Source organism: Cibotium barometz, chromosome 2 (genome assembly GCF_041138505.1).
Source record: "Cibotium barometz isolate CiBa-2024 chromosome 2, ASM4113850v1, whole genome shotgun sequence".
Classification (NCBI taxonomy): Eukaryota; Viridiplantae; Streptophyta; class Polypodiopsida; order Cyatheales; family Cibotiaceae; genus Cibotium; species Cibotium barometz.
Window position 1 is genome coordinate 767,550 of NC_141047.1, and position 24,407 is coordinate 791,956.

General features: G+C 40.8%; 1 protein-coding gene across 2 annotated transcripts in view; it reads right to left on the reverse strand.

The window, feature by feature from the left end:
* ABCB26 (transporter associated with antigen processing protein 1) overlaps positions 1–10,254 on the reverse strand; it is a 41,355-nt gene extending 31,101 nt beyond the window's left edge. Inside the window, exons 1-2 of one of the 2 annotated variants that reach the window (XM_086812664.1) lie at positions 10,062–10,183; positions 9,259–9,886 (exon numbers count right to left, since the gene is read on the reverse strand). In XM_086812664.1, coding sequence (XP_086668790.1) covers positions 9,259–9,843 — 585 coding nt within the window. In that variant the 5' untranslated portion in view covers positions 9,844–9,886; positions 10,062–10,183. Of the gene's footprint in view, positions 1–9,258 lie in introns of both variants that reach the window. The other variant, XM_086812657.1, reaches the window with a different exon arrangement.
* Between the last annotated feature and the right edge of the window lie 14,153 nt (positions 10,255–24,407).

A 24,407-nucleotide genomic window follows, 5' to 3' on the forward strand; every position in this document is an offset into this window, starting at 1 on the left:
TGGCCCTCTTGGTTCAAGACTGCTCCAATGCAGTCTCTTGAGGCATCATGCTCTACCATAAATGGCTTCAATAAATATGGAATAATCAATACTGGTCCTTTGCTAGCATAAAACTTTAATGCTTTAAAGGATTCTTTTTCAGCTTTGGCCCACAAAATCCCACGGCTTTCTTTGTTAAATCATGTAGTGGACTTGCTACCACAGCAAAGCACTTGATAAACTTCTTGTAGTAAGACCATAAGCCAAGGGAACTTCGAACTGCATGCACACTAGTCTAGCTCTGGCCATTCCATTATAGCCTTGACCTTATCTAGGTCCATCCTGACCCCTTCCTTAGACATTATATGACCCAAGTAGTGAATCTCTGACAAAAAGAACTCACTCTTCTTGCCATTCACATACAACTTCGGCAGTGCTTTTGATGCTCCTCTTCATTCTTTGAATGCACAATAATGTCATCAAAGAAAGTAGTTGCAAACTTTCTATGTGCTTGAAATATTCTTTCCATCATTCAGTTGAAAGTAGCCAGGGCATTGGTAAGACCAAAAGGCATCACTAAATACTTATATAGTCCAAAGGTTGTCTTGAATGCGGTCTTGTGAATATCCTTTGGAACAATCCTGACTTGATGGTAACCACTCTTCAAATCAATCCCGCTAATGATAGTGGCTCCATCCAATCTATCTAGGATATCATCGATCCTAGGGATAGGACACTTGTTCTTTACAGTGATCTTGTTAAGAGCCCTATAATCAACATACACCAAGAACCATCCTTTATGAACCAGGTCGAATCAAACCCTTTTCCAAAAGCTTGGTTACTTGCTTCATAATCTCCTCTTGTTGAGCCTGACTCACTCGATAAGGCGGTCTGTTAGGAGGTGAGCTTCCTGGCATGATGTCAATCTGACGATCTTTCGGTCTCTTTGAAGGTACCTCTCTTGGAACAGTATCTGCAAAACAATCTTCATACTTCTTTAGGAAATCTTTCCTTTCATGATCAAGAGTTGAGAGTGACTCATCACTCTCAGATTCCTTAGGATCTCTTACATATATCAAGTACGAAGAAATCGATTGCTTTATTGCTTTAGGAACTTGTACATGACTAATAAGTGGGATGGAGTTCCCCTCAACTCCTACATTAGAAGTTACATTCTTGCCCTTAAAAGAAAACCTAATCTTGTTTCCAGCCCAATCAATGGTCGGGTCTATCTTCTTATGCTAAGGCATATCCACAATCACATCACAATGTCCAACTTTGCCAATAACAAAGTTCTCATGATCCACATAGTCTCCAATCTGTAAGCGAAGCTTTCCCAAAATAGCAGTCACCTTAGCCAACATTCCTTCAAAAGCAGCACCTACAGTAATTAGAGTTCTGAACCTATCCAGAGGGAGGTTCATGGCTTCAACCACTCAAGGATGGATGTAGTGGTGGGTAGCACCACTATCGCAATGGATAAGCACGGGTTGGCTTGCCACTTTGCAGCTTGCCCCAAGCTTTGAAAAGTTGCCTCTTCTCTGGTGGTGTATCATCTTGATGTTGGAGTTCTTTTGGCAATGCATTACTTTGGGGTGGTTTGGCTTCTTGGTTTGGTCTATCAGAACATTTTGCAGCCATGTGTCCTTTCTTTCCACATTGGAAACATTTGCCTTCTTTGCCATACTCCTCGAGTCGCTTGCGGGATAACTTCTTTGGTACAATGGGGATTTATCCTCATACTTGTTGTTCTTCTTTTCTTGTGGCTCATTCCTTGCTTGAGATCCTTCTTTGAACCTCTTCTTTTGGGACGAATCTCGATTCTCATTCTTTGATTTGCCCACCATCCAAGGCATATATGGAGCTTCGGCTTGCAAGGCTTTGTCTTGGGCTTCCTCCAAGGTTTTAGGTCCCGCCATATAAACTGCTTGCATAAGCTTTGGTTGCAATCCATTGACAAACTTACGCATTTCCATCAATGATGGGATGGGAGTATATAAGGTAAACTTCAATGAAACGGCTAAAAATTTATTAAGATATGTTGCCACACTTTCTCCGGCCTTTTGCTTTACCTCATCCCATTCCTTCTGCACATATGCCTCGAAGTTTGCGGAAAGAACCTCTTGTTGAACATGGTTTTGAAATCGGTCCATGAAGTAGGCTCGGTCCCATCTTGTACCACTTTTAGCCACAAATTCAAGGCGGCATCCTTCAAATGCATACGGACCATGCGGAGTTTGGACTTTTCGGAGAAGTCCTCTCCTCATCAAAAGGCGGCGTCAAACTGTTTGATGAAGGATAGGGCTTTCTGGGTGTCCCACTTTCCATAAAAGGTATCAAACTTTACGCTTTTCTCTCCCGGCTTGAAGCCCACTTTGCCGGTTGAAGGCTCCTTTGCCTTCTTCTCTTTTGCTAGGCTTGAGGAAGCTGCATCAGATAGAGTGGGTCTAGGGATAACTTCTCTCTGTCCTCCATGAGTGATGGATTGGGTAGCTTTGGGTTCTTCTCCAATGGTAACCCCTTTAGCTCGTAAGTATGCTTTGGCAGCTTCCACACCTTCAACTTCAGTGGCCTGGTCTTTGATAAAGTCTTGAACATTTGAGCTCTTCTGTAGTCTTGTTCCTTCTTGGTTCTCCAAGCTAGGAACTCTTCATCCTAAAGATATTGTCCAAATTTTTGAAAATCTAGGTATTCTGTTGATGTCATGGTCTTATGAGAGACAAATAGGCGGCCTTGGATCCCTCCTTGATGTTCTAGGTTGGCTTCGTAGTCGTTCCCTTCTTGAGGCCCTTGGTCTCCCTCAACTCTTGACATGGTTCTGTCACCCCAGAAAAGATTTCTTCAAGAGAAATCCTCGCTTTGATACCACTGTAAGCCCGACAGAGTGCAGTGACAAATTCAACCACGTGTACAAGAGATATAGAGAGAGAGGAGGAGGAGAGAAAGATGGATAGGGGTTTCACACAGTACACCAGGCTAAGCGGAGATGGAGCTCAAGCCATGGAGTGATCCACAAGGATTAGAGAGAGAGAGAGAGAGAGAGAGAGAGAGAGAGAGAGAGAGATGCAATAGAGCTAAAGTGAGAGAGATATTGCACATGCACACAGTGATTGTATTAGATGATTAATACTCACACCATGTAAAATGTATATATAGGTTATATAGGTACTAAGGCCTTATATAGATGATTGTATTAGATGATTAATACTCACACCATGTAAAATGTATATATAGGTTATATAGGTACTCACACCATGTAAAATGTATATATAGGTTATATAGGTACTAAGGCCTTATCTTCCGACCCTTACTAAGAGGTAGTTCACACCTAGAGTGTTCACACCAAAAGACTCAATAACCTGTCACACCACTAAGACTCTGATTATTCCATCAATGGGAACTTGTTGAGGAACAACAAATAGAGGAAACCAAAAGCAGGGAGGTTCGAAGACCGACCCCAGGCAAAATGCGCAGCGTTGGAGTATCAACATAAGCTCGATCAAGAAGCCATGCAACTCCAGCATCAACAGTTGCTAGCAACCCTACACACCAATCTTTTGGCAACACTTCCCAAGTTGGCATGATAGCATTTATGAGGTGGTTTGCAGCAAAGCAAAGCCAAAGGAAAGCACACCCATAATACGGAATTCATTGAAACCAGACACACACGGCACGAATGCGAGAATTTCGATATCAGGACCAGCGAGCGTGCACTACCTCCTAACCTAACTTTTCTTTTCACTCCCGCCGGGCACGAGTCCAGAAATGCAGTTAGCCCTTTTGCTTGCCTGCCAGCCAAGAAACTGCCATGAATATCGAGAACAGACAGAGAAGAGCAACAGAATATAAGTATGATTTACACGCGAATTGATTTTATTTGCTATTTCAATTTTTAGCGTTTCGAGTTCGGAATGAATATCAATATATAATGAGGAAATATTAGTAGCTGTTCGTCTAGTGGGTTTCGTTTCCCTTAGTTAAAACACCCTAAGTGACATTTTCAGAGCGACTTTTAGGGCAAAAAGTGAAGCTATTCAAACAAATTCATAGCATTTTCCCAGTTCCTAGGAAGCTCTGTGGTCTGAGTCCGAGGAATAGCATGAATTACTATTACTCAGTCTGCGTCATCATCAAGTTTAGCAGGAGGGTCACATGCACAACCGTATCTAATATCCCTGATGTAGGTAGCAGTGTTAGGGTAGGCTCAGACAGGGAAGAAGCAGCAAGCACCATTATCAGGCCTCAGGAAGCTGGCCGACAGCAAGTGCTCACACATGGGTATCATCAGGGCTGGCCGACATGTTTTAGCATTTTATATCATTCGTGGACCAGATGGAACTCACCACCAACAGCAGTCAGCCAGGTACAGGACTTTATGAGAGCCTATAAAAGGCTAGGCCAGCATCAGTCATAGTCATCTACTCCCCACCATGGGGCAGGTCACAGTCAATCAACTGTCAAGTCCAGGAAGTCATAATTCAGTCCTCTTAAGGCCACAGTAGTTTTTCAGCATTACTACATCTTTTTGTACCATAGTAATATACTAAAAATACAGTTCATCTCTCTCCTCTCTCTCTATCTATTCATTGCATGTTCCTAATCAGCAGGCTTAGGGCTGGATCAAGTACAGCAAGGCTTCCGTGCATGCAACAAGAGACCGCACCTGGCCTAAAATTTTCTCGTTATGCAGGTGATGTAGGTAACCAATATGCAGCCCACGATACTCATGCTTTAGAGTTTTGTCATGAGCAAGGAGATACAAGAAGGGATGTTATGTTACCCATGTATGCAGGACACCTACTCAGAGAGCACATGCATTGTAACATGCGGAAGCTTACAGACAGGATTATACTTTGATAAGGAGATACAAGAAGGGATGTTATGTTACCCATGTATGCAGGACACCTACTCAGAGAGCACATGCATTGTAACATGCGGAAGCTTACAGACAGGATTATACTTTGATAAGTAATATTCAGCACCTTGGTTCTTGACGATAGCACAATGTAACAGGGAGCCGGAAGATAAACAAGAGCATGTTATCCAAGATCCCCTGAGGAAGGATAGCGTCAGGCCCAAGATTGTTGGGTGCTCCATGCCTTTGCTAACCGATGGACCATCTAGTTGTCAAGTGGTGTCAAGAGGTTTTTGCTAAGTGGGATATAAGACTGAATTCACACACACATTGGTGGGTCCAAGAATGGTCAATAGTCTTGACTTCAATGACCCTAAGTCGGTCATGATGCTTATTTTCAAGTACTTTTTGTAAAACCCCTAATTAATAATCTTTAATTTTTCAAGTTCCTTGCCAAACTGTGATGGAATCTAATTTGTTGCATGCTCTTACATTTCCACATGAGCGGATAGTTCTTTTTAACGCGCTGATGAGATCGTACCAAGTTTTACCATGAGCCCTTCATGTTATCCAAATAGCCACTAGGTGGCATGTGGCTGGCATTCTCGTTAAAAATTAGCATAGCCCAGGACACGGTGCTGAGTTAGACAATCTTGTGGTGATGGTCTTAATCCAAGATGGCTACGCCGAGCTTTCCAAGTGGCTTACTAACAACCAATAGAGCTGACTACGGAAGCCACAGAGGGTGTGAACATGGTGGTATCTTTCATCCTTGACTTTGCATGGATTAGATTGACCCTCAAGGTTGACTTAAGGTTTGACCTTGGTGTTTAGAGAGGAATTTGGTTGCTTCAAATTGGGTTGTAGGAGGGAAAGTTGGCCATTCCACCTATGCTTTACTAGGATTTTATGTGGGGTGTGCTCTAGTGGTATGGGACACAAGAGTATTCCCACGTAGGATCTTCTGAGGCACAAGTTTCTTGTCTGGGACACTCTTTGCTTTCGCATAGTTAAGCTCTGGTAATTGTGGAGACTAGTGCTAGTCCATGAGTGACAACAAGATAGACCTTCTTGGTTGCCTAAGCATTCGGATGTCACTCGTAAGGTGACAAGTTTTATGATTCATCGCGCTCTCTCCTGATGGCCAAATGATATTGATGCATGGGGCACCCTCGAAATTGTCCATGAGAGAGAGAGGAAGTTTGGAACTTCTCGATCTTAGACTGAATGTCCAGACCAGTTGACAGTTGGACCGTTTGATACTCTAGGGTGAATGGAATCCCAAGGGATTATTTTGATTCCAAGACTTTGGAATCGTGTGGATTTTCCACCTGTTCGATGGGGTGTAACCCATAGACATGTTAGGGTGGAATATGTTATAACTATTGTCCTTCAAGATTCTATTAATGGGATTGCATGGACCTTTGTTAACCTTGACTTTATTCCAATTTGGTGGAGTGAAAAGTAGCTGGAAGTCTTCAAGTTGTTCAAGGCCATGAGACATGCACAAATTAATGGGGAGTTTCATACTTGACCTAAAGTAGACATGAGTATCTATTGGTTATGTGTGAAAAACAATCTTTTGACAAGGGAGATCTTGTGGCTGGAATATTGTGTACTGGAAGAACATGGCACTAGGACTTGTTTGTGCATTAAGTGGACTACTGTAATGTAGGATGCCATTTGGTATGACAGTTGAATTGTGCTATGGGTCTCTGCTAGGGTTGTTATGGTAGAGCTTGTTACACTTTAAGACTAGATGTCCTATTTGGATCCTACCCAAGAAAAGGAACTTCTGGATGTTATCCATGCAATGAAAATATGGAGACACTATTTGTATGGGTCTCGATTTGTAGTCTAGATGGATCACCACTCATTGAAGTATATTTGTGATCAACCGGGTCAAAAGGCCAGATGTTGCAAGAGTTCGACTTTGAGATCCATTACAGAAAGTGGACAACCAATCGGGTTGATTATGCCCTTAATAGGATCCCCAAGGTTAAAGCTATCTCTTTTGTTGAGATAACGACTAACTTCTATCTATATCTCAAAGGGCTTTACCAACATGATTCCCATTTTGGTCGAATCTCACAATTGGTCCCCAGGCTGGTTGAAGCCCATGAGATCGGAGTGCTCCGAACACTCCGATGAGTGTTGTTGAGAGAAAGATATTGGAAAAGTACTCCATTAGAGGTGGATTACTATTCAAGGATGAAAAGGTTTGTGTGTCCAATGATATGGACGACCGAGCTTTGATATTACATGAGTGCCATGACACACCTAGTGTGGGGCATCCGGGTATACATAGAACCTTGGCCTTGGTTGCCGAGCATTTTTATTGACAGCGCATTAAATCCTTTGTTGAGGATTGTGTGCGAAAGTGTACCAAGTGTCCGCTTAATACAGCTGAAAGGCTTAGAGATGGAGGGTTATTATAATTTTCAAATTCCTAAGAACAAGTAGCAAAGTGTCTCGATGGATTTGTAGTTGGATTACCCCGGACTAGTAGAAGCCATGATTCAATCTGAGTTGTAGTTGACAATTTAATGAAGATGGCTAGATTTATCCCTACCAAGTCGTCGGGAAAGAGTCACAAGTTGGCTTAGCTCTTCGTGAAGCATTTGCATAAGCTCTATGAACTACCTAAGGAGATTGTCAATGATCGAGATCCCAAATTCACCGCACAATTCTGCTCAAGTGTGTTTGGAGCACAATTCTACTCAAGCGTGTTCTCCACATGTCATCTTCGGATCATCTCGAGTCGGATGGTCGGACAGAGAGGACGAACTATTGATATGATGTGGGCGTATGTCTCTAAGAGATGATCTGAGTGGGAAAGCTTGCTTATCACAGTAGTAAGCATGCATCTCCTAGTTTTAATTCATTTATGCTTATGTTCAATTATCAGCCCAAGCCACTCGTTGCCGTAGGGCTACCGGGAGTCAAGGATCGTGCTTGATACTACATTAACCAACGATGGACCCTAGAGTTTACTAGAAAGCATGTGGTGTTATCTTAAAGTCCCAAAGTACTCTACGAAGTGAGGATTGGTAATACATTACACGTTATCTTCTTGATATATTATTCCTTACGAGATCACAAAAAAGATTAGTGATATGGCTTATCAGTTAGCACTACCTCCTAAAATCAAGATTCACCCTTTATTTCACATAAGTCTTTTAAAAGACTGTCTGGGTGAAGGTGATGAGATTGTGTCAATAGAGGAGATCCCTAACCTCAATGACATGACTAGCTATGGAGCCCGAGTCGGTTCTGGATCAAAGTACTAGACAAACTCGGCATACCGTCTATTCTGAGCAAATGGATAGGATCGTCTAAGTCGAGTCGAGGCTACATGGGTATAAATGCATAGTCTGAAGAGTCACGTCCCATATTCATTATTGAGGCCATCGATTGTTCTCAAGGGGGGAGGGAAGTATGTTACGTCCCAAGGCTAGTCCAAGTTAAGACATTCACGTCAGCTTAACCTTAGCCTAGGGGTTAGCCATCTTAAGTGGGGGTTAGTAGCTCTTATGAGACATGTGCCTTATTTGGCTTCTGGTTTATAGGAGGCCTATATAAGTGACTTTATGAGTCAATTTGAGAGAGAGCTCCTCAAACCTTGACTCGAGGCCTTGAGACTAATCCATGCTTACATCCGATGGGTGTGTACTGGTGGTATGGGACACCAGGGAATTTACACATGGAGCCATGTGATCCTTGCTTTGCAAGATTGGAGCTACAAGGAGTTGGTCATGGGATACATCAAAATATGGGGTTCGATACCCCATCCTTATTTGCTCGTTTCTCATTTACTACCAGCCTACAAGTGGTATGAGGCACTTTAGGCATTGCACTATGACAGATCAAGACAATAGGTTAACTCTTGATTAAATCAATCGAGCGGCACCTGTTGCATTGCCTAAAGTCTGATCCTCAAGCCATGTGACTGACCATGGTAAACCTAATGCTCAATAGGACAATCCCCAGTTCCCTGCACCTGCAACATATCACGAATCAAAAGGGATGAGACATCATGCACAGCACTACTGAAGGTATAGGAGATGCCTCTGGTCAAGCCACCACAATTTATTTCTTTGGCCTATACTACATGGTGAGCTGGCATTGGAGACATTGCACAAAGGGTGTCATACAAGCCACAAGACTAGCACACTAGATTGAGGACAACTCCAATGCTGTGCAATAAGCGCTTTCATAAGCTATAATTTGTGAACATTCGAATATTTGCCTATAATGCTCACATTAAAATGTTATGACCCACTGTGATGATGAGAATTGTCACATTTAGATCAATGGTCTCACATGATAGTAGATCAGCTGTAAGGCTAGCATTGGATTCATACGAATGCATAGTGCAAGGCAATTATGACTGGCAGCTGAGCTGCACGGAGAAGGGTACTTACGGCTGCTACCACAAGCGCAACGAATGCAATGCCGATGACGAATCTATCAGGGGCGATCAGAAGCCAAAGGCGCTTCATTGCAGACAAGAAGGAGATTTGCTGTTGTTCATCTTGGATGGCACCATGCATTTTCCACCAGCTGCCACCTGGCAGAAAGGATCGGATGCTCTTCAGAACCTGTATCAGCTTCTCATATTGAAAAGATAGATTTTCCTGTGGATGGCTTGTAATGGCCTTGTCCCCTCCATGTGGTAGTGCAGTCTCGAAGGCACCATTGTTTCTGTCGATGCTACCATTGATTTCTGAGTCAGTGGACGCTCGAAAATCACCATTGCCAGTATGGCAGGGCCGGCACAAGTTGAGGCGCCTACAGACCAGGTTTCCAGCTAAGCCAATATCGTAAGAGCGGCTGACAGCCAGTAAGAGAACCTTCCGTTCGCAAATACTGATATGTCCATGACCATGTGTTGTGTGGTGCATAGATATGCAAACACAAGGGGCATCGTTCCAGCTCTTCGTCCTGCTTCTTCGCAGGGTAAAGGGCTCCGGTCTCCATGAGATCAGTTCGTGCTGGCGGGTACCCATGGAGGGTGTGAAGCAAGGCAACGACCGTTCATTAGAGCTAACTCTGATAAATCAGGCAACGATCACTCGACACTGATAAATCAGGGGCCTCTCGAGTCTCTCTCTCTCTCTCTCTCTCTCTCTCTCTCTCTCTCGGTAGACAACAAAAATACACGCTGCTTAGGACCTGCACCAAGCCCTAATTATGAGTGTGGGAGGATAGCATGGGGAGCCCACACATGCACACTGATGGTTGGAGGAGGGGAACGCTTGAGCTTGATAGAGACGAGGAAAGCGTGGTGGTGGGTGGCAGCCCCCTGGGCCCTCCTCTCGTCTCACCCAATCACACGCACTGGTTTCGGGTTGCAAACTTGCAGCACAGAAATGATGTGTGTCCCTCGCAATGGGCTAACGTCTTTATTGCCTCTCCCCACGGTGGGCGGGCACCGTTACGTTTCTTTAAACAGGTAGTGAGTGCCCTTCACACGTTTCCACACTTCCATGCATGTGTTTGAACTTTAGACATGCTCCAATTTCAATACCAATGAATTCTTAGAAAAGCAGCCCACCTTGAACATAGTGCAAAGTTTGCTACTTTGACCAAGTTATATGTATATTTATTACTCAATCTCACTAAATTGAAGGTGAAAATCTCACCAAGTTATATGTATATTTATTCCACCCTTAGCGAGTTCATGTCCACTATTAGGATAACATGTTGATCAACATGAATGCTCAATATTCAGACAAGAACACTTGATTATGGCTTGTTTAAGCTAGATGAAGGAATGGCACACTGCCAAATATCCCATGTGCCTATAATGACAATATCATATTCCAATATTATACCATACATAGGGTACGTGGAATTACTCTTAGGGCATCTTATGCTCGAGTTGTGGGGCTAAATCTGGCCTTGTTAATGGGCATGGAAGATACACCACGGTAGAAAGCTCCTAATAACTTTCAGCATTGGCTGATACTATAGTCCACACAGTGTGATCATGGAGGCCTCCACCATGATCTATGAAGGCTATTTAGATAGTTGTGCTTTAGTGTCAAGCCCTAAGTAAGAAATCAAAGCACTTTCCATGCTTGAACTATAATGTGGACACTCATGCATGAACAAGACCAATAAAAGAATCTTCTATGCACAAAGAATTGCCCTTGCAAAGGATGTAAAGGAACACTGGCATGGCATAAGGAAAATGTTCCACCCTAGTTTGTTCACACACTACACGTATCTTTTTAGTCCCCAGTGGCATAAAGAAAATGTTCCAACCTAGTTTGTTCACACATTATATGTATCTTTTTTAGTCCCTTGTGCATACACATAGTTTTTAGCCTTTAAGGTGACCTAAGGCTCTCGCCTTTCGGTAGCTTGCCTCATACTAGCTGCCACACTTACTACTTGCAAGTGGTATCGTGTTTCTGCATGACACCATGTGTGTTGCTATCCTTCAAATTCCTCATCCTCACACACTAATGTTTCATCTCTTGGTCTCGGTCCACGAGTCCTACCAAAGTATTAATCTAATTAGCTAGCCAATCCATACACTAATTATTTACCTCCACTATTTATTGACATGTCTTCTAGCATACCATCCCTAGCTTAGCAATTTTAAATTAGCTCTCATAAGAGCGCATGTGTTTGGACCTTACAACCATCTATTGTATCTGAAACTTCATTCATCTAACATTATTGTCCATCCTTAGAAACATGCAAAATCAACCAAAATCAAACAAAAAACACTTCATCACTTGCATAATTGTCATAATTAGGACTAGGAATCTTAATCATCCCCCATTAAGTTAAAAAAAAGGTCAAAAAACTAAACCAACCAAACCACCTCTCAAGTTTAGGAGATGTGAGTTCACAGCCACATGCAAAAAAGACCTAAGTGTGAGCTATAACAGACGTAAGCATGAGCTATAATAGATTGAGTGTGAATTGTAACAAACGTGAGACATGAGTAAATTAGGACATGAGTCAATTAAGACATGAGTGTGAGTCAATTAGGACATGAGTGTGAGCCAAAGGGTAGGTGAATTAATATTATACCAGCCAATTAAACTTGCCTTAAAGTCTTGTAAGAACATACCTACCCATGTCCTAACAAGATTTTCTTGTCACACAATCTATAACACCGACCAATTAAACCTACCTTAAGACTCGTAGGGACACACCTACCCATGTCTTAATAAGATTTTCTTGTCATACAATCTATAACACCACCATAAATTCCCAAGAAAAATTATTGTTCTTCATAACAATTATAATGTTAAGTATCTTAATGCTATTATAACTATCCTTAGAGAATTAAGTATACTTATTGCTCAATCTTGACTAAGACACTCACTACTTGGAAACTGTGGCCAATAAAATTTATTATCCTTCGTAATAATTATAATATTAAGTATCTTAATGCTCTCATAACTATCCTTAAAGCATTAAGTATACTTATTGCTTGACTGAGACACTCACTACTTAGAAAGTGTGCCCAAGCATGCCTATTCGAAAAAAATAATAAAAATTGGTGGACCTATTTCATATATAAAAAATCGCAAGTCGTCCCACTAAACATGAGATGTGAGATGTGAGTCCACAAAATCATGAGACGTGAGAAACAATAAAACCCCTTGAAACAAGATTTGCCCCAGTCCTTTGAGCCCCAATTAGCTTAATAAACAACGCCATAAATTTTGTGAAAAAGGACATTAATGTTATATGCACATATAATGTGCACATAACACATTATATGTGCATACAACAATTAAACTGCCCTACCTTTGGACGAAGCTCCAATGGAGAAATGGGGGAGCAGGGACATGAACATCAAGGTTCTCTCCCATAAGAAGTGGTCAAACCATGTCAAATGCGTCAATGTTTGGTGTCAATCTTGAGTTGGGGTTTGTCCCAAGTTGATCATAGCGAAGTAGCCCAATAACCAGAGCTATGGCAATTGGGATATGTCTCTTTTGATATACCATCAGGGACAAGCATAGTGTTTGCGTCAATGTTTGGTGTCAATCTTGAGTTGGGGTTTGTCCCAAGTTGATCATAGCGAAGTAGCCTAATAACCACAGCTATGGCAATTGGGATATGTCTCTTTTGATATACCATCAGGGACAAGCATAGTGTTTGCACAACCAATGAACATCATTCCTAAAGACTAATAGTTGGTCAAAACAAATCGAATCTATATCTCAAGAATGATGATGGGATTTGATGGAACTGGAGATTCTATTTAGGACCTAGAGAAGTTCGATCAAGTTTACAAAGCCATGGGAAGGATTAATGATCCCACTAAGATCTACTCATTTGGACTTTACCTTGAAGGCAAAGCATGTCAATGGTTTAGGGCTCTGAACCCACTTGAAGCTATAAGGTCTTGAAAGCGAAGCATGCCAGTGGTTTAGGCCTCTAAACCCACTTGAAGCTATGAGGTCTTGAAGGCGAAGCATGCCAGTGGTTTAGGCCTCTAAACCCACTTGAAGCTATGAGGTCTTGAGACACAATTATTGTGTGATTGTGGAGCCCCACCATTGCACAAATTTACAACCTCAAACAAGAGGAAGGAGAGACAATGCAGGATTAAATTGCTAGAACCAAGTATTTCCATATGAGATGTAGTCCTTGGTAAAGCCTAGATGACTTATCATTCACATTGATCATTTCTTCAGGGTTGGTTTTAAGAGAAAGAAGCTTTATGATTGTCTCTACATGTCTAGACACTACATCTACATGTGTAGACACGCTACATCTACATCTGAGTGTTATCATGTGCAACAATAAACCTAGCAGGAAATTTGCAAGACATGGATGTAGAAGCCATCCGCCTAAACCAAGAGAAGCCCAACCAAGACCAAAGAGTCCTAGTCAAGGATATGAGAATGGGTGAATTGGCAAAATTTGTCAACTAGCATGAGCAAGAGTCCTAATCAAGGATATGTACATGGAAAAGTTGGCAGAAGCTTACCTCACAACCAAATAGACTAGCCAGTTCCTTATTAAGATAGATATCCACACTTATTTCCACAAAGAAATATGGTTTGTTTGTGTAATTTACCGGTGTGTAATTTGCCACCAAAACCATACAAGCATGGAGTGTCCATTGCTAAGACCTAGATAATTATGGTGACATCAATAATATATGCTCATTGGCAATGCCATGAGAACCATGATACATCTCATTGTTGGTACAAAAAATTTGGTAGGGTGGACTTTGGTACCACAACCCATGCTCTCGATACCATAGCCCCAAATGCTCCTCAATTGACACATAATCTAGTGCATGTTATCAAAAACCCCTTATCAAGAGGTGTGTATGAGGCCACACCAACACCATACCCACCTTCAATGTTACCACCTCAATCGATTCCTTCTTAAACCGCACCATTATAACAATCTCGGTGACTACCATAGTAGATTAAAAGAGTCTAAAATAGGAGAGATATGAGTCATATGAGTAATATGATTTATACAGATATCAAAATAGTCCCCACTCACATTGACTATGCCTCCTTGTTCAAAGCTATGGTGCAACAAAGTGCGAGAAGGGTTGTCCCAGCATGGTGATGATTACCCCAATGATAGGAGTGTCACAGCCAGATCAACGACTTAACTTGCTAATGTACAAGGTGGACTTACTCATATAGTCCTCCTTAATGCTATTGCAAGGCTCCAAACCATGTCAAGGTAATTGCCAAGAAAATATCCAAGGCAACAAAGAAGTAGAAAACTTAAGCTTCAACCTTGAAGCTAGCAGCCCAAGAGCAAGTGGTGCAAGCCCCTTAAAAGGCTGGTGAACCAGAACTAGAGGTCTAGAAGAAGAAGAAGACCTTGAAGAGCATGCAAAAATGCAACACATCATCGATTTATCAACGAGGGCAATGACATCACGAGCATCGAAACTGGTTTGGATGATAGCTTTGATGCTGCTTCCTCACAGAGGCAACAAGTGGTCTCATGTTTAAACCAACTCTTCCCAAAGAGAAGAAACCCATTAATTATAAAACCCTTCTAAAGAAACTCAAAGAGTATCCCAACCCCATGTTAAAGAAAGAGTGAATGAAAAAAGATCAAGAGCTTGTAAGGAAGGTGTAGCCTGAACTACAGCCAACTTAAGCAAGTGGTGAACTACTACAACATGTAAGGAAGGTCATGTAAGGAAGGTGCATGCTGTACTAGAGCTAGTACTCGAGCACGTGGTTAAGTGTAAACCCCTAACCCTACCTCATTTGATCCATGACCCCATCTTAGATCTAATCATGGATCAAAGATGGGGTCATGTAAGGAAGGTGCATGCTGTACTAGAGCTAGTACTCGAGCACGTGGTTAAGTGTAAACCCCTAACCCTACCTCATTTGATCCATGACCCCATCTTAGATCTAATCATAGAGCCAATCATGGAACCTCAGAGCATGCTAAAGGCCTTGACTGAAAGTGTAATCATTCTTAAGAGGCCGTTAAAAGAGCCAATTCTAGAGGGTTCCACATTGCAAGACACAGTGAGGGAGGACTCAGTGGGGGGAGGTGAAAGTTTACCTTACATGGGTCATCATAGTCACCATAATATTTTCTTTGATGTGATAGGTGATGATTTAATTTTGACCCCATTAGAGGCACAACCTCCTTTGGGAAGGATCAGTATATATCCCCTACACATTAACAGGTCCAAGCCCACCATTGAGTGAGTATACGAGCTAAGTGAGCAAAAATATTGCATGAGGGACATAGTAGGCCTCGTAGCCTTCTTCTCCTTGGAAGTCCAAGGACAAGAAGTCTTGATATGTTCTTTCAAGGAAACTCTCAACTTTGGAAGGACTTATTTGAAACATTTGAACCTGAACCTAAAGAGGAGAAGGATAAGATGTACCATAGTGAGTGCTCTCCTTCACAATGAGAGTACTCTCCTTTTATTCCCAAGATAAAAGGATAGCCAAAAGTGCCCATGAACAAGCTGGGACACTACTTTGAAAATGATGAAATGAACACCATGTTACCTATTGTTTATAAAGGAATGATGGTCTCTATAATCCTGGATGGTGGTGTTGGTGTCAACATAATCACCAAGTTTGCCACTCATAGGCATAAGCTTCGTGGTCAAGCTTGCCGATAGGAACACAATTAAACCTTTGCAAGATGCTAAGATTAAGACATTCGGGCTAAGCTTCTAACGTACATTTGTGGTGATGGATTTTCAGAGAAGAGGTTCATACATGATCCTCATAGGGCCTTACATGAGAGACACAAGGCTCGTTCACTATTGGGAAACTAATTATATTTTTATATGCTAAGATTAAGACATTCGGGCTAAGCTTCTCACATACATTTGTGGTGCAAAAATGTGTGTGCACAAGTGCGTGTGTTATTTTGCAGATGCATTTGCAAGCATGTTGATGGATGTAGCATGTGCACATGTAGGTGATTATGCATGTGCGACGGGTGAATAGATGTGTACTTGGGTGTGGGGTGCACGTGCAAGTGTAAATATGGGTGCAAGCAAGGGGTGTGCACATACAAATGTAAGGTTATATGCACACGCATTTGAGTGTGGGGTGCATGTGTAGGTGTAAGTATGGGTGCATGCATAGGGTGTGTGCACGCACCAATGTGTGAATATATGTGTGCAAGTACATGTGCAGTGGGTGTACATGCATGTTTTTTAGTTGTTTCTTAATGATTCTTAATATGCTTTTGGTTTTTTATTTATGTGCATGTACATGTCACTAGATGCACATGCATGTTTTTTAGTTGTTTCTTAATCATTCCCAGTGTGAAGGTCATAACTATACACTTAAGTATGGGGTTATGTTACATATGTACACATGGGCGAAGCTTCAAGGCTTAAAATACATGCGCTCTAAGCAAGCAAGGGTGGGGGAATCATTTTCCCATCCACAACAAAATCTTGAATGCAAACATGGCTGGCTTATGCTTAATTGAGTTGTCTTTCCAGTTCGAGCTTGTGAGTTGGTGTTGCGGGCAGCATGGCGCACATAGTTGTTGTGGGATCGTTGGTGATCTTTTTAAGCCCAGGGGTTGGTAGGTGGTGCCACATAAGTGTGTGCATGGTTATCTTTGAGGTTTGGCATCCACAAGAGCTCTTCTTTGATTGAAACAAGGATGGGTATGGCCACCGCTCATAAGCAAGGTGTCGCCTCTTGTTGCTTAGAGTCCACGGGCCCTTTCTACTTTTTTAAAGGTGGTGTCAACACAAGAGTCAAGGTGGAAGCCACTACTCTCCATTCCTGCTTAAGCTTTGGAGTTGGCATCACAGAGGCATGGTTTTGGGTCTCCACACCCATTTAGATTTGATATTCAAGAGGGTGCATTATGAGGGTCTGGAGCATGGGTTTCTTTGATTTTAGCACCCAAATATGGAGGTTTCCTTTGTAAAATCTTTGTGCTTCTAGCAATTTTATCAGGATCCAATAGAGCGTAGATTTTTTATGTGGTACTCGGTACTAAGACCAAAATCTGGATCTTTTTGGCTTTCTAGGTCGCACGAACGATAACGTTTTTGGGACCCACATAGATGGGTTCCCTTCGTACTTCTAGCAGTTTGTTAATGGGGAGCTAATCGGGCTCAGGGTTCGGGTAAAACTCTGCTACTTAGGGTTTTTGCTTAGCAAATCTCCACTCATGGTGGATAGGCTTTGAGCCAAATAGTAGTTGTCTGGTCCTCGCATAATGGACATCATACTTCCTTGGCTAGGCAAGGTATGCTTTAGCTACTAGGTCCTCGCATCACGGGCATCATACTTTCCTTGGCTAGCCAGGGTATGCTTGGGTACGCATTCTTTTTTGGTGACCTCCTTGAAGGGTTGTTGAGGTTGAGGTTTGGGAGGTGGTGTTTATCTTCACTGGAGAGGTTTTAGGACTTCATAATGGTTTGAGGGGGTAGAGTAGTTGATGCGGTGAGGTAAGAGGAGTGACTTAAGAAGGTAGCTCATAATTGGAGGGTGACCTGAGGTGGTAGCTCATTAAGTAAAGGGCTAGTTGACATGGCAAGGTGTAAAGGGCTAGTTGACATGGCAAGGTAAGAGGAGTGACTTAAGAAGGTAGCTCATAATTAGAGGGTGACCTGAGGTGGTAGCTCATTAAGTAAAGGGCTAGTTGACATGGCAAGGTGAGAGGAGTGTTGAGGGTAAGGGGTGACTCGAGGTTGTAGCTCATAAGTGGAGGGTTAGGGGTGACCTGAGGTGGTAGCTCGTAAGTAGCGGGTTAGTCGATATGGCAAGGTGAGAGGAGTGTTGAGGGTTAGGGGTGACCTAAGGTGGTAGCTCATTCTTTGAAAGTGGAGAACGAGGCTTGGGATGTTGATAAGTTCGAGGTACCCTCATCCACCAATGGTACGGTAACCATTTCAAAGGGAAGCACAAGTGACATGGTCCTTTTTTGCCAATAATGATTTTGCTACAAATTGTGCGAGGATTGGGTGGAATAAGGAGATACACGTCTCCCAAGACAACACGTCATTAGCTCCGGTGTGAACCAAGGTGGGCCACGTAGCTACCTGGTATTTTGGGGCAAATTAAGCTCAAGGCGAGTGGATTTTGCTGCTAGTTCTATCTTGAATGCATGGAGCACGACTTAAGGTGGTAGCTCATTCTTTGAAAGTGGAGAATGAGGCTTGGGATGTTGATAAGATCGAGGTACCCTCATCCACCAATGGTACGGTAACCATTTCAAAGGGAAGCTTGAGTGGCATGGTCCTTTTTTGCCAATAATGGTTACTGTAGATTGTGCAAGGATTGGGTGGAATAAGGAGTACACGTCTCCACGACAACATGTTGTCGCTAGCTCCAGTGTCAACCAAGGTGGGCCATGTAGCTCCCTAGTCTTTTGGGGCAGATTAAACTCAAGGCGAGTGTATTTTGCTGCTAGTTCTATCTTGAATGCATCGAGCACGAACATGGATGTAATTTTGACACTATCCAATCATGCAAACCTTGTCCCAAGCTTCTGTGGAAGAGTGTCCATGGTAGCAAGAACATGAACTCGATCCTCATAGTCAACAGGCTCCAAGAGGGTCTCAACAGTTGTTATAAGCTATACAGCTCCATTCTTGGTCCTCTCATCTTCACTATCCAACATCTTGTTTTATAAGCTATACAAATATCAAATAATGATTGAAGCGATCTCAACGGTTGTGTCAAACTCATTGGCAAGAATTCTTCGACCCATGGGACGAGTCTTCCCTATTTTCAATTTTATCTTTAAGGGGACTGGGTACCTTTGCATATAAAAATATAATTAGTTTCCCAATAGTGAACGAGCCTTGTGTCTCTCATGTAAGGCCCTATGAGGATCATGTATGAACCTCTTCTCTGAAAACCCTCCCCACACATTTTTTACACGTACATTCTGTGCACACCATATACACTCGCACGTGCACTCGTGCATTTACACATTCATGTGTATGCATATACACTCGCACACCTGCATACGCATCCCTATTTGTACCATGCACATACACTCGTTCACAACATCAGCCCATGAAAGCGTACATACATTTACACATTCGCACACATGCACACTTGGTTTGCAATGTGTTAAGGTATATAGCCCCATCAAAAAAGCATGTCTATCTTCCTTTGGTCATGTGCTTCCAATGGCGTATCATCCAAGCCAAGGGTCTGCATGTGATGAATTTCCACATGTGCCTCGACTATTAGGGTTTCTTTATAGAGAAGGAGATCTTAGTAGGCTACTTCCCTAGTGGCTGCTTTGCTCACTATGAGGTTGTACTCCTCCCAAAAATCTATGAAGGTTTTGGTGGTTTCATGTGTTGTGGGAAGGGCAACATCACACTCCTTGTCAAATTGGTAAGCTCCACAGACCGCTTGGCCCTTTTTGGCTTTCACTTGCTTGAGCTCTTCGTCTAGGAGTTTGTCTTTTTGGCTTGATGTGCCCTGCTGCAATCTTAGGCGGTCTCAAGGGCTTGGTATTAAAGGTAGAGGGCATGCTCATGTGTGTTCCTGCTTATGTGTGTTGGTGAGCTCCTCTTGGATGGCTTTGGCTACTAGAAGCTCATGTTGAAATCGATGGATTTCATGTGTGGCTTTCTTGAGTTTGGCTTGACCATGGAACTCTTCTCATGGGTAGCTTAAAGCAGTTTGTTGGGTATGGCCAAGTTTCTAGCCCTCTTTTAGGATGTAGGAAACCTGGCTCTGAAGCTCTTATTGTTACTAGAGGATGTGACGCTTGGAGGTTTTGGTGACATGGCCAATAAGCTCATGTTGTTACTAGAGGATGTGGTGCTTGAAGGTTTGGATGACATGGCTGATAAGCTCGATCCACCTATAGTTTCAACTTCAGAAGTACTTGGGGGAGCTACAAAATCATGACCGAATCTTCTTCTTAGTGCTCTCTAATAGAAGTGCTCATGTATATGTCAAAATTTGTTTACGTCACATGACCAAATCTTCTTCTCAGTGCTCTATAATAGTATAGCTCATGTATATGTCCATATATGTTTTGTTCACATGACCAAATATTGTAGAGCACATAGATATAGTCTTGTGACAAAACTTGGTGTTCCACGTAATACCCTCATAGTTATGGTCATGTGACCAAAACATGGTGTTTCACATAATAGCCTCATCTACTAATTTGGTCTTATTTTAAGTGCTCTCAAACATTTGGTCATTTGATCAAAACTAGGAGAGCTCTTATATATGTCCAAATATGTTTAGGTCACATGATCAAATCTTGTAGAGCACTTAGATATGGTCATGTGACCAAAACTTGGTGTTCCACATAATAGCCGCATGTATATGTCCAAATAGGATTTCAAGACTCCAAGGTTTAGGAATTCCTAGTAATCTCATAGCTCTCCTATAATTAGTCTTGAGACTTCTAGGGCCAGTAATGAAACCAATTCTATGTGCTTTAAAACATTTGGTCAGGTGACTGAATCTTACAAGTGTGCTAATGAGAATAATTGTCCAAGGTTTGTATATATGAATATATTGTCCAAGGTTTATATTTATATTTATATATATGAATATATTTTGAATTATCCAAGGTTAGGTCAGATGACTAAATATTTGGGGATAGCATAGTCATATGGACAAATAGTTTGGTCATATATATGTACATATAAATAAAAATATGAATATATATATATATGCATTCATATTTATAATTAAAAATTTAAATATAATTAAATATAATTATAGTTATATAAAATTATAAATATATTCATAATTATATATATTCATAATTAAAAAATATTTTTTTAAATTATAGATATATATAATTATATAATTATAATTATATATAAATATATACATATTTAATTATAAATATGAATGCATATATAAATATAAATATAAATATATATAGTTTGAATTGTCCAAGGTTTGGTCACGTGACCAAATCTTGGGACATAAGCACTAAACACAATTTCAAATATTAAATTTTCTCGCTAAATATAGTTCACATCAATTTTCATATTTCCCGCCCAAATTTAAATTGTTCCTGCTCAAATTTAAATTTTGAAAATTGGCTCCCTTGAGTTGCTTGTTTCATGCAATTTGTACCATAATCAAGTTTCGAAGGCAGTGTAAAGCAATTCAACTCATTCAGTAAATACTTTCTTATTTGATTAATGATATTATTTAGTGTAATTAATAATAAGTGTGTGTGAGATAGATAAAGAAAGATGTGTGTGGGTGTGTGTGTGTGAGAGAGAGAAAGAAAGGAGTGATTGAGAAAGATTAGATGATTAAATCAATTAATTAATTGAGAGCTTATGTTTGGGAGAGAGAGAGATTAATTTTTGCTCTTGAGATTAATTAAAAATTAATTAAACAGAGATACAGAGAAAGAAAAGTGGCTAGCCTTGCCCAAATCCAACTTTCTTTGCCTCTTTGAGAGAGAGAGATAAATTGGATCTTGATTTGCTTCCTTAAATCGCCTCCCACTAGTCTTCAAATCGACTCCACAGGTCGCCTCAGCCCGCTCCTTCCAGTCTCGTGGTCCCTGAACGTGCGTGCTCCTATCCTAGGCTACTTCTTGCTGGCTGCGGTGTGCTTCTTGCCCAGCTATGTACTCGCGTTTCATGCCCCATTGCGTTTCGTCGTTTGTGGGTAGGGTTAAAAGAGCCAAAGCTTTGGCTTTCTTTAGTAATACTAAGCTTTAGTATTACTAAAGCTTATAGCTTATTAGTATTACTAAAGCTACAAACACAGGCTTTGTCATTTCAATTAAGAGGAATAAAAAGGTTTGATTTTCTAGAGGGTGTTCACACACTGATAAGGATATGGTTATAGAACCATGTAGTCATGCTTAAAAAAACACTTTTTGGGTGCTAAAATAATGGGTTAGTAAACTTGATGTTGAAATAATGGGATTATGCCACACGGTCGTATTACTAAAGCTTAAGCTTTTATGCTTTTGGACCCTTTCCATTACAACCTCCTACACCCCCCCTACCAGATTAATCCACATATAATTCCACCATGATCTCGATCATGTCTATGAAGCTCATCTCAGCCATTCCACATACACTAACGAGTTGAGTGTGCCATTGAAAATGTGGCTTATAATTTTGAGGATCTATGGAGGCTCAAAGCTTATTATTAATTCCATGATTAAGAGATAATAAAATCACACTAATTAATTATTTAATTTTAAAGCACAATAATGAACACAAGATGGCCTATCCAATTCAAATTTATATTCGACTCGTTCAAAATTTAAATGATTTAAGTATTGTTATCATCCATCTTACACACACACACACACACACACATATATATCGGTCTCGTCGATATATATATATATATATATATATATATATATATATATATATATATATATATATATATATATATATATATATATATATATATCCCACACACATTTATATTATGTATTTGTCTCATCCAAATTGTTATATAAATATATAAATATTGGTCACTTGATGAAATCTTTAGATCCCCTACATTTGGGATCATTCTTCTCCAATGTTTTGGTTGCATGATCAAATCTATAAGTCCCATAAGATGTTAGTGGCAACCTCGTGAAGATTTCTTGAGTATTCTTATGTTATCATGTAGCTATCTGATGTGTACATGTGGTAAGTTCCATTAGATTGACAAGAATTGGTCGCATGACCAAATCTTGTATCAATTAGCTACATATATTATGTGTGTATGTAAGTATATACGTATGTATGTGCTTATGTATATGTGTCTCTATCACACACACACACACACACACACACACACACACACACACACACACGTGTGTTTGTAGGTATACACACACACACACACGTGTGTATACCTACAAACACCCACATAATATAAATATATTTACATAGGTCTACATAGTCTTAATGGCTTGGCTCCAAAGATTTGGTAATTTTCTAAAAATTTTCATCCCTCGTATATTTGATCTCAAATTTCTTGCAGATTTGGTCACGTGACCAAATCTATAAGTCCCATATAATTGAGAGGCTATCTCCAAAATATTTGTTCAAAGTATCCAACATTTTGTCTTGTGACAAAATCTTATGAAGGCTACATTGCGGCTAGCCTGCAAGGCTCAATAACGAGACTGATTCCATATCCTCTCTATGATTTGGTTATGTGACGAAATCTTACTAGTATTTCCAAACTTTGGTTAGATCACACTGCTTTAAAGAGGAGGTTAATATGGTATGATATAGAGTGTATGTGTTTACTTAGAGAGTAAAAAATACTCGTGCAAACATCTTATGAAGTCACCATTTCACTGTGGTCTTAGATATTTGGTTTTGTGACCAAAACTTATCGTTATTTACAAGCATTAGTGGTATGAGATTGATGCCATACCCTCTCTATGATTTGGTCATGTGACCAAATCTTACTAGTATTTCCAAACTTTGGTTAGATTACACTGCTTTAAAGAGGAGGTTAATATGGGATGATATAGAGTGTATGTGTTTACTTAGAGAGTAAAAAATACTCGTGCAAACATCTTATGAAGTCACCATTTCATTGTGGTCTTGGATATTTGGTTTTGTGACCAAAACTTATCGTTATTTATAAGCATTAGTGGAATGAGACTGATGCCATATCCTCTCTATGATTTGGTCATGTGACCAAATCTTCCTAGTATTTTCAAACTTTGGTTAGATTACACTGCTTTAAAGAGGAGGTTAATATGGGATGATATAGAGTGTGTGTGTTTACTTAGAGAGTAAAAAATACTCGTGCAAAATCTTATGAAGTCACCATTTCACTGTGGTCTTGGATATTTGGTTTTGTGACCAAAACTTATCGTTATTTACAAGCATTAGTGGAATGAGACTGATGCCATATCCTCTCTATGATTTGGTCATGTGACCAAATCTTACTAGTATCTCCAAATTTTGGTTAGATTACACTGCTTTAAAGAGGAGGTTTATACGGGATGATATAGAGTGTATGTGTTTACTTAGAGAGTAAAAAATACTCGTGCAAACATCTTATGAAGTCACCATTTCAATGTGGTCTTGGATATTTGGTTTTGTGACCAAAACTTATCGTTATTTACAAGCATTAGTGGAATGAGACTGATGCCATATCCTCTCTATGATTTGGTC